We start from the raw sequence: 11,932 nt of genomic DNA, 5'->3' as shown, positions 1-11,932 counted from the left end.
ACTGTTCTATTAGAGTATCTCGATCTCGCATTTGCTGCACGTAGTTGCCTTTCGAATCATAACTTAGTGATTTGTAATCCGATTCTTCTGTACTACTGCAAGAACTTTCTATGATGATTATTCCAGCTACATACTGATTTTTCAGTTCATTGCTCTAAGTGGTTTTCCTGGTAGACACGAAAACTAATAGTTTTTTTATTCATAAAAATCGATCGCGTAATTTTGACACAGGTTGGGTTTTGTGTCATATCTCCATGGTCTTTATCCCGATTCCTTTCAAACCACAAAAAGGCACTCCTACGATGGTTGCTCCATCTACATATCAATTTTCAACTGATTCCTCCAAGGGGTTTACCCTGTAGGCGTGACAGACCTTCGACCTTATTTTACGCAAATAATCGGTAATAACTCCGTGAATGTTCATCGGATTCCTACCAAAGTTGGTACGGAGATCCGCCTTAATGAGCCCTTTAAGTGTGTCAAATTTCAGCCCAATCCGAGCATGCATTCGTGTTTTATGGCGAATTTTGCGAAGTGTGCGAAATGAAGATGAAGAAGAAAAAAACGAAGAAATTAAAATGAAATTTTGTTCGCTCGTATCTCGGAAATGGCTGGACCGATTTTCTTCAAATTTGGTATGTAGACTCCCCTAACTGGGCGGCACGTCTCTAGCTAATTTGGTTCCAATCGGATAAGGGATCACAGAGCTACATAGGTGTGAAAATTGCGTTTTCTTTCTTCCTGTTAATATACTCACGGTGTGGCCAGCCGGCTTCTTGGGCCGCACGACACACTATCGTGTGTCTTGATTAGAAAACATGGTGAATGAGTTCACAAGTTAAGGCCACTCCAAGTCATACCTTAGTTTCTGGTCACTCCCAAGCCTACAAATGGATGCGGGCGGGCGGATGATCAGGACTTCAGGACTATAGACTCTGCTGTGACAATATACTGTATGGTATTATTATTTGCTCAATTTAGCAAATTCATGTTGATTTTGTTTTTAGTCAAACTTAACCAACAACATAAGTAGTTGTGCTTCGGCAAAAAATGCACTAGGAAAGTTGTTGATGGATCATGGCTAGCTATGCACTGATGTATAGCATTTAAGTATATTTATTTATTTAGAATATACTATATAGGAAATGTTTTGCTCATGTAGCTACTTATGCTTTCCAAGTGGAATAAATGTCTCATTAGCTATGTCAGGAAAGTATTACTATGACTTATAGCTAAGTTGTTCAAATGATCATGATCCAAAATGAAATTTAACTTCTATTTTCACATCAGAAATTCTTCATTCAAATGTGAAGTCTTAGCCCACTAGCTATGTGTTTCCAGCCTTCTATTCAGTAACCTTGAGAAAAGTAACTGTCAAAGTTTTGAGTCATTGAGTGCTCCAGACTAGTGTTTTTTAGTGATCATCTGGAAATGTTTAAACTATAAGGGTTTCTACTTGCCAATCTAATTTTAGTTCTGTTTAAGTTTAAGCTCACCGAATGTTGCTGGCTTTCCATACCCCTGTAGTGTTCAGTGATAAGGAATTTGAAGTTACTAGACTAATCATTAGAGGACTACATTTGAATTATAAAGTTAAAGCTATGACCCATCTGCATGGACTAGTAGTTAATGCTACTGAAATTACTTTGGTTACAGAAGCATTAGTAACAGTTATAATCTGAACAGCTATATAATCAAGGACAAAACTAGCTATAGTTAGAAACATTTTATTAGTATGGCATATATACCTAATATTAGAGTTAAGAGTAGTGTGACTGCTCTATTGGAATCCCTGACTGCTCTATTAGAGTATATCGATCTTTTGCAGTAACAAATAAGTGTCTTGCTGGGTCACGTGCACTTAAGCACCTGTAATATTAATAATAGTCCTCATAAACTAGGGTTCCAGGTTTACCATGCGGGCGGGTGACCAGAAACTAAGGTTTGACTTGGTGTGGCCTAATGTGCACCAAATTCAAGGTATTTTGTGGTGATTAGCTATTTATTACAGATCGGCACATTAGACATTCACATGCAGGAAAAATTTAAAAGGTCTGAAGGTCAGCTGGAAACTAGTGCCAGCTGCTTAAATCAGGGGCGTAGCCAGAATTTTTGTAATGCCAGGGCCTAGCGCCATGCATATGGTGGTTTTAACAGGAAGGCAGATGTAAAATCTAGGGGGGGTCTGGGGGCATGCTCCCCCAGGAAAATTTTTGAAAATTGGACCCTCTGAAATTGAATTTGAGTGATTTTATGCTACAATAAAAGAAACTTGAAACCTTTAACTTGAACAAGAATCCCTTTGGCTTCAACCACTTTGGCTTTGTCTTCACCATTGCTAACATCCTCTAATGTACCTATGACAGAATCAAAGGTGGAGCAAATGGCATCCACTGCAAAGTATCTGCAGGCCCATCGGGTATCACATAGATGCTGTAATTCATGGATTTTCTTGGAAGGATGAAGTTCTTTTTGCTTTGCTAGATAAAGTACATGTACTTTGGCTGAAGACATAAACACATATAGTAACTCCATCAGTGCAAAGAACTCACATGCATCTTGAACATTGCGTACACAATCAATAAGAGCTAGATTGAGGCAATGGGCATAGCAATGCAGGTATATGGCATTAGGTGCATGTGCCTTAATGCGCTGTTGAACACCTGTGCAAGATCCACTCATTACTGATGCCCCGTCATATCCCTGAGACACTAGTAATGATGGATCTGATTGATAATTTTTTAAAGTTGCAATAATATATGCTGATAAACTCTCAGCATTAAAGGACTCCGCTTTTATATACCGGTATGTCAAAAAGCGTCCATGCACTGTATATGTCTCTTATGTACGTAACGCAAAATTAAGACCAGCTGCTCTTGCTTTGAAATATCTTTACTTTCATCAGCCAAAAAAATACTCCTGAATTTTGTACCTCTGATGTAATAGAATCACATACCATCCCAGCCATAATGTCTAATAAATCATTTTGAATTTGTGGGGAAGTGTACACTGCATTTTTGGGTAGACTATTAAGTCTATTTCTTACAACCTCATCATGGTTTGCAACCAATTGGAGAATATCAATGAAATTTCCTTTATTTTCAGAAGCTTCATCTTCTCTGTGCCCACGAAATGCAATTCCTTGATTACTACATAATAGCAAAATTTCGCACAGAGTGTTTTAATGTAGTACCAATTCTTTTGTACTTCTTCCTGCCTATTCTCCCCCATCTGATCAATAATAGATGCTCCCTTTTTGTTAAACTGCTCCCATGCAACAACTGCATGTTTGTGATAAAGACTATCGTTGTGACCTTTCAGGGTTCCATCTTTTCCCATTGCATGCTTCCAGTCTTTAAAACCAACTTCTGTGAAAGTTTTTTCAGGCCTGCTGGCAAGTACTGCACCATCACTACCAAATATACAGCATGGGAAACAAAAGCATGCATCCTTTCTAATGGAATATTCTAACCAAGGATAGTGCTGAAACCAGGCTGGATTAGGTTTGTTGGAGTATAGAGTAACTGGGAATTTTATTCCTAATGGTTGAACAGGGGAGGATGTAGCCACTGGTGAAATGTCCAGAAATGTTTGACCAGATTGGTGTACCAATTCTGTGGCCACTTGTGAAGTGGTACTTGTGGGTGACAACACAGGTGATGCTGTAGATGCAGTGAGTGTAGCATTAGGACTGCTATATTCAAAAGCATCAAAGTTATTCTCAGGCATATCCTTTGAACTATTACTCTGATTAAGACCAACAGAGTCTTCTAAGTAACAATCATCATTTCTCACCTTCTTAGGTGAAGGTGACATGATTTCTGCTGGCTCATTGCTGCTGTCCAAGTCACACACAGGTACAGGCACAACTGAGTAGACATTGTCACAAGGGATCGGATTATCCAAAGAGCAACTTTGTGAGCTATCTGCACAGCTGGCTTAAACTTTATTTGGAGGCTTCTTATTGCTTGCAAACCAACCTAACAGCGTTCTACTTCTGCCATGATGGTTACTACTGACGACCATAATGACATACAATGGCCTATGCCAGTATTATGCACCTGTAGTAAATCAATAATATAAATAAATCAACAAATACTAACCTTGTGTTCACAGTGATCACTGAATAGTACACACGTGGAGTCGGTGGCGTGGCACGTGGCGTCGGTGGCAAGTACACACGTGGCACGTCACCGCACGTGGAATTGGATCACGTGATTCATTGCCAGTAAGTGGCTAGGAGACAGTAGAGAGCAGCTCGGAGAGCAGCTCTGGAGTTTTGCACCGTTGTATAGCAGACAAAATGGAATGATTAATTTGGTGAAAGTTTTAGTATAGGTCTACTGATAATTTGCAGTGCGTGACTGCCTGTAAGTTTCATTTTTCATTGTGTGTATTTAAATATGCCCAGGCCTGCTGATGCCCGGGCCTGGGCCCGGTGCATGCGCACGTGCAAAAAGAAGAAAAGTAAAAGCAGAGAAAGAACAAAACATAGTGGTTACACATATCCTGGGGTCACAAGGATGATTTATTCCAATTTACTGACACTGATCATTGGCATCAATAAGTGTGACCAAAAGCTATTGACACCAACTAAACATCAAACACATATGTAAGCCAATTGTATGAAGGTTGAAGGTAAGTTTTTGGCGAGTTTGAGACAATTGGGGGGAACAAAGCAATTTCGAGTTCACCAAAAACTTACCCTCATACAGACAGTGAAAGACATCGTTAAGCAGGCAAATGTTAGGGTTAGGGTTGGGTTCAACCTTGATTTCTTCTTCACTGCATCATGCGTGGTCTTCTTAAATGTAGCATCAAATATAGCATTGCATCAAAATTCCTTCCTGCACTTTACCCCAAAAATATGATTTCTTATTTAATCTGGAATTATGTTATCTTTTTCGTCTTGTGTTTGTAGCTGATATTGGTGGTTGAATGTTAGAACATAGGCATAGCAGCCAAGGGATGAGGATCTACTTTAGTGCAATTTTTACTCGGCTTTCAAAGTCAGTATTTGGCTTGCTCTATCTGGCAGACAGCTCCACTGCAATTAGTCAAAGTTGTGGCAGAATTATAGGGATTACAGAGCTACATATGTATAATAGGTGAGAATCTCATTTTCTTTTCCTTCCTGTTAGTCCACTCCAAATAGAGTAACTGTTTCCCATCCTCTGCTCAGATATTTGCATGCAGACAGGTGGTCCATTTCAATTATTCTGTTATAAGACTGGCAACTTTTCAAGTCATCATTTACCTCAGCATAACCATATATTTTAAGCTTGTACGTACTTTCATCTTTGAATAACACAAACACAAGCTGTGCCAACTTGATAGCACGTGTGAACTATCCCCCTTATAAGATTGTTTTCCCTGAGCCTGCATGTACAATATGCAAGAAAATAAGAGAAATGTAGCTAGCTACAGAATAATGGAACATTTTAGAGCTAACAGTACACAGTAACACAGATGCAGCTATAGGCGGTGGACAGGAAATGGAGAATTCATTTGGAGTGGCCTTAATAGTACATTGTTGACTACACACTATACTTTGTGTTTCAATACTATACTACTGAATTGTTTACTCTTCAAGTTTAACTTCTACCATACCTTTGCAACTGGTAATTTAAACATCCATACAATAATGCAAATAATACAAAGTGGGTGAGATGGAATATCCCTCCATGTTTTGGGTAGTACTGTTTAAGACCTGTGTACTCTCCTGAGGACAACAACAGATACATGCACAATGCATAATAATGACGCATACAGATTACAAAGATATTTGAGTACCTGCATCTAGTAATATAGCTGTAAATACTTTCAGCAGATTATAATCCTCAGTAGTTCAAGCTTAACATAAACATATACCTGATGAAATTAGCCAGCAAAGGATAAAACCTATGCCTTCATATTATAGTGTATGCATGAAGATTGAGATCACAGAAGTTAATATATACAGCTATATTATACATGTAGTTGGTATATAGTTATCACAATTAACCTGAGTTTGTAAGCAAGAATTCATGCTTCAAGCAGACATGTGTAGACATCTTGTAGACTGTGTCAAATCAACTGACAAAGCTCTAATGGTGGCTTTTTGCTGTCAGCTGACCTGGCACAATCTGCAACATGTCTACACATGAACAGTAGCAGTACCAACAGCAGTTGCAGCAACAGCAACACCAGCATCAGTAGTAACACAGCAGCATTAGCAGCAACAAGTACAGCAGCATGTCTAGTCATGACTCATGGCCAGCACTTTCATCAGCTATTAAGTTATCACACATATCATGGTCACTTGTGGTAGCAAAATGTGGACTCTCAAGCCTGTAGATTGCCCCAGTTCAGCAGACTGCTGCCTTTATTGCCGCTTTCTTGTCGGCTGACCTGGATTAGCAATCTACAGCCTAGAGGCACCACTGATTAGACAACATCAACAGCAGTACCACTGCCTGGAGACTGGAGCAGTTCAGCTAACACAAGCTATTCTAATGGCTTACTGCTGTTAGCTGACCTGGGCCAATCTGCAGCCAGAAGCACCCAGCGGTATTCCTGCAAACATGTAGATCAAGCTACACATCTGTAAATAACTTTATAAATCCAAATACAATATAGCCTGAATTTAAGGAACTCCAAGTCTTTCTCCACTGGTATCTTTCATTCACTGCTGTCATCATAACATTTGCAACTATTCTTGGGACTACTGGGCAGTCACTCCTTTTATAGCAGTGATGTGAATAGAAATGATGTTTCACAATGCTATTGTATTAATGATTGTTTTGTGAAGTGTTTAAGGATATTACCTTTGTAGTTGTAGCCACAAATGAAGATTTCATTCTTTGTTTATTGATACACATTAATAACAGGTAATTCCATTCTATATTTGTACACAACTGGCATTCAATTCGTTTCCATACATCTCAGCACCAGGAGTGAGAAACTGAAAACACCATGTTTAGCTGCACACTAAACTACACATTACAAACTGGCAACTCACTAAGAGGAGGTATATATCAGTGAGGTGTTTTCTGTAAATGGATTAGCTGTGTCAATATAAATCTTAATTCAGTGCGTAGGCTCTCTATGTCTCTTTTCTGTATAGGCACTGCTTTTTTTTGCAAATCTAGCTTGCCTGAAACACATAAGGTACTTAATAGTACATGGACAAAGAGGGCATGCATATGATGTAAACAATCAGCAGTAGAAAGTTTGCCATTCAGTTATGGATATATTTCACAATAAACTGACCCATTGAGTAATTGAAATGAAACCATAAACTTGTATAGGTCACAATTACATGTAAACACTTTCACATTGCATTGTATAGCTATACAATAATTGAACTTGAAATACAAGGGTGAACATTATTTATCCAGTTCAACTTGTTTTGATTAAAAGTATGCTGTGGTATAACAACTGCACCTAATCCATGAACACTCCATACTACCTGTCTACCACATTAGTATGGGACACTTCCATCTATCAAATTAGCAATATAGAGTGGTATTGTTGTATCTGCAAGATTACCTGTCTTATATGAAACTAATGTGATATCTACAGTAGTACATAGTTATGTTCCAAAGCCACTAGAAATAGCTATATACTATACATTAAACAGATTAGTACACTTTGAACAAGGCTATATGCATTTTGTTCAACTGTGAATCATAATGGATGATATGTATTACTGTGGGAAATTATAATATTAGTGGCCACTTTAATAATCAATTAGCCATTGTGAAGCTAAATTTGGTAGCATGCATATGCAGTTGTTGTATGTGTAAAAGTTTTTCATGTCATTACCACTGCATGGTGTATTGATTTCAGTTGTATAATGTTTCTGCTTGTTTATTGACATTATCTATATATCTCATGTCATGGACTGTTGCAAGGTAAGGAGTTCTTTATTTAAGGTTTCTATGTGATTAAGGTCGATGCTTGAATTACCGATAATATCATGTCCCTACTTATGTCTTAATTGTGTTCTGCTACATGTGAACTTCCACTAGGACAACAATGCAGAGAGAATGAAGCATTGAACTACATATGTGACTAAAACTTAGGCACATGTCTGGATTTTTTACCATAAATTCACTGTATAACTGACTTGATAGAAGAGGTATGTATGTATTGGTAAAAGCACAGTGTAGTCATACGGCAGATCAGCAAACACCATGCAGCTACGTATATACCTGTACATCATAGGTCACTGAGTATGCAAGTGAAAAACCTAAATTAATACTATTCTAAAGGTGGAAAGTATGCATTTACATGCACAGTATGGCTAGCTATGTTCCCTATGGTTGTGCATACATGTTACATTGCAGGTCACCAGTGAAGCATTCAGCCAAGAAATGTATTTAACAAGGGGGGTTGCCTATACACCTGCAGCTATACTAATGGATGTTTAATCTATACTTGATCAGTCATGATTATATATATATTGAGTCAACAAAGTATAAGACTGAAGTAGGAATTAAATGTATAACTGCGGATGCATACTTTTCAATGATCCCTACTTGAATTTAAAATTCCCTTGTGCTAGTACAGTAGGTAGGTATATAGTTTCCTTCATGGAGATGTGATGGTGGATAATCTGTAATGCATGCATGTAACATGGTCAGTGTTGGGAGTAACGCGTTACTTAATATTATTACTTTAGTGGTAACTAAGTAATATAACGAAATACGCTATAAAAACGGGTAATATAACTCACAAAGTAATATAATATTATTACAGTTACTTTACTTTATGAGTAATATGTAACTGTAACTAAATAGTTCAGTTGCAAGTAATAATGTAACTAGTTACTTTTACAAAGTAACTTGCCCAACACTGAACATGGTCTCATTCACATCTTAATGACACGTACGATGCAAAGTACATAAAATAATAATAGCACATGTACATCACAACAAGTAATCAATACAATAACAAGGTGTTGTTATTCACACTATTATGTCAAACATGAAATCAAAACTATCACACTATACAGTATAACAATCCACATCTTTGTTAGTTAACCGCACCCTGTACACACTGTAAACAAGAACCATAACAGTGAACAAAACTAAAAGTACCATTTCAAACAACGTTTACTGCAAACTAGTGTATTTACACACATTTCTAACCTCTATGCATATATGTATGACAGAAGGCTGTTAGAGTGCTACACTCTTCACAAACTGTGATTGTAAAATGCTCTCATACTCAATTAGCTAACTGATTAGATTCCTCATGGATCTCATTATGCTATGTGTATACATTATTGAATTTACTACTAAAATGACTATAGTTTTTTGTTGATGAAATAATAATACAACCAACAAATTTTATTAAATGAGTCTGCTTTCATTGTACATGATAGCGTAGCAGTGGAAGCCATTGATGTACTACCAGTGAATAGACACTGTTTGCACTAGAAGAGTAGGGAAGTGGGTCAGAAAAAAAGAGAAAGGGTAAGTCCACAAAACAATGTTTAACCATCAAAAATCAAACCTATAGTAGCATTTAGTTATACTTGGCTGAGGAATCACTTAGCCTAGTTAGCCTGTCAGTATAAATTAGCCCTCAGTAGATAATTCTGTTAATGGGTAAATTTTTTAATTTGTTGGCAGAAATGTCACCTTGTAATATACCAGTTTGACACCTCAGATCAAAGGATACCACAGGGTTATATTTCCCATATTGCCCTGACCACAGGGTGATATCTAGTGTGGTTAGGAGATATCATGATATAGTCCTGACCACAAATGCCTTTGATGCTGAGGCAACTACAAAGCATCAGTTCCCTTTGATTCTTTATATTGGGCTGCTTAAAGTTTGCATTGTGGGTTTGACGGTTCGCTATGTTAATGTTTACATACTGCAGCAAGGGGAAAGGTGAGGCACACATACTTAATTACAAGGCAAATGTGCATGGTTTTGTGTCGATACCAAAACTTAAGTCTGGTTTCATCTGGTGAAACTATTTCACATCGCTACATCACGCTAACTAGCCTCTTACCTTTATTATCCAATAGTTCCATGTCGTGAAATCTGCAAACAAAGCTCATTTTAGTGATTACATACGAAGTTCTCACCCCAGTTCCCACACTAAACACAACCATTTTGTCAATTATGACATCATTGCAGATAAGGTCCATTAGGTGAGCATACCCAAGTGGTATTTATTACTTATACCATGGCCATTTGGGATTTTCCTGGTATATATTCCTGCACCCTTGGGCCTGCGGCCCTCGGGCTTGGGCATATATTTCAAGCAAATCCCTCATGGCCACGGTATAACTATTAGATAAAGGATGTTTGAGCTTAGTTTCAATACTAGTATATTAATTTTAAAATGAGATAGAGATCCAAGTGATATAAAAAGTGGTGAAACAAGAGATGAATGATGCTTGGTAATACAGTGGCTACATTGGCATGTTATCATAATCAGTTTGTTCAATGCCAAAGCAGGGATTTTCCTACCAAGCCAGCTGTGCTGTAATACCACCAATGGCAGATTTAGGGGAGCTCTTGACTCCCCTACAAAAATTTTTGTATACATGTCAATTGTACTGTATATGTAATGAAAATCTCATCCAGTGATGATATACCTTTTTCTATTTGTGATGTTTAGCTGTATAAATAGCTACGACCAGTCTCTGTCATATTAATGCTGTACTCTCAACGGCCAGCCTACATGCTAATTAGAACCCGCAATTTATGGGTGACAGTGTATAATCAAACAAAATTTCTTTAACACAAACTGTAGTTTTCCTTTGATTGTCTAAATAGCTATATATATAGCTACACCCAAAATCTGTTAAATGTACCCCCCCAAAACACCTTTGCTGTAAAAAAAGGTGCGTCCAAGAAACTACAAGTATCAGTAACCCCATGTAAAAACAGATAAGCTGTAGAAAAACACTCCATGAAATTAATGGGTAACTGAAAGAGCTGATATCTAGAGCAGCCAAGAATCAATAATGTTACTACAACTGACTATGATCACCAAAGAATACCCTGGCTGTAAAACAAGCAAATATAAGTAATTGGCAACCAAAACAGCTGATATCTGAAGCGGCCAAGAATAAAAGTTAAGTTGATACAACTAACTACAATTATTAACTTGCAACATTGAATCTTAATCATTCAACTGTGTTCTATACATTCACCCCTGCAACATCCTAAATTAATTCTTTGTAACTCTAATTAGCTGGTAATTTGGCCGCCTTTTTCAATAGCCAGAGTAAAGAAAAAAAGGGCGGCCAAATTACCAGCCAATTAGAGTTACAAAGAATTAATTTAGGATGTAGCAAGGGTGAATGTATAGAACTGATTAAGATTCAATGTTGCAAGTTAATAATTGTAGTTAGTTGTATCAACTTAACTTTTATTCTTGGCCGTTTCAGATATCAGCTGTTTTGGTTGCCAGTTACTTTTATTTGCCTGTTTTACAGCCAAGGTGTTCTGTGGTGATCATAGTCAGTTGTAGTAACATTTTTGCTTCTTGGCTGCTCTAGATATCAGCTCTTTCAGTTAGTTGGCCATTAATTTCATGGAGTGTTTTTCTACCGCTAGCTTATCTGTTTTTACATGGGGTTACTGATACTTGTAGTTTCTTGGATGCACCTTTTTTTACAGCAAAGGTGTTTTTGGGGAGGATATCACTAATTTTTGTCAGTTACATAATTTACGGACCCAATGTTCAAGCTATGGGGGGGTGTATGATGAATTCTGCCTTGTAGAGATGTTACAACCAAACACAAATCTGCTGATAGGTGGTGAGCATATAACATACAATCCTGTAGTAGTGGTTAATTTTTATTAGGACAAGGGCCAGTGGAAATTACTGGTCAGGCCAGTAATGGCTAGAGTCAGGGTTACCAAAGATGTGTGTAAAGCACTTATTTGCAAAGCATGCTCTACTAGGTGATCTTGGGGA

At 37.6% G+C, this 11,932-nt stretch overlaps 1 protein-coding gene across 1 annotated transcript; it reads right to left on the bottom strand.

The window, feature by feature from the left end:
* Positions 1-2,256: 2,256 nt before the first annotated feature.
* On the bottom strand, positions 2,257-3,816 carry LOC136248292 (zinc finger MYM-type protein 1-like). Its single transcript, XM_066040089.1, has 4 exons — positions 3,194-3,816; positions 2,957-3,149; positions 2,553-2,703; positions 2,257-2,480 (listed from the first exon to the last, which is right to left on the bottom strand). Exons 1-4 carry the CDS (start codon positions 3,814-3,816, stop codon positions 2,257-2,259), a joined length of 1,191 nt encoding a protein of 396 aa, XP_065896161.1.
* Positions 3,817-11,932: the final 8,116 nt, after the last annotated feature.

This window comes from Dysidea avara, chromosome 3 (assembly GCF_963678975.1).
Source record: "Dysidea avara chromosome 3, odDysAvar1.4, whole genome shotgun sequence".
Classification (NCBI taxonomy): domain Eukaryota; kingdom Metazoa; phylum Porifera; class Demospongiae; order Dictyoceratida; family Dysideidae; genus Dysidea; species Dysidea avara.
Note: the sequence above shows the minus strand (reverse complement) of the source record. Positions and strands in the feature narration are given on the sequence as shown.

Excerpts from the sequence above, each read along its gene's own strand:
- LOC136248292 (XM_066040089.1), bottom strand. The coding sequence starts at position 3,816 with ATGTCACCTTCACCTAAGAAGGTGAGAAATGATGATTGTTACTTAGAA. Across the intron at positions 3,150-3,193 it reads GAAGAAGTACAAAAGAATTG|TAATCAAGGAATTGCATTTC; the intron begins GTACTACATTAA and ends GCTATTATGTAG. Across the intron at positions 2,704-2,956 it reads TAGACATTATGGCTGGGATG|GGATATGACGGGGCATCAGT; the intron begins GTATGTGATTCT and ends CTAGTGTCTCAG.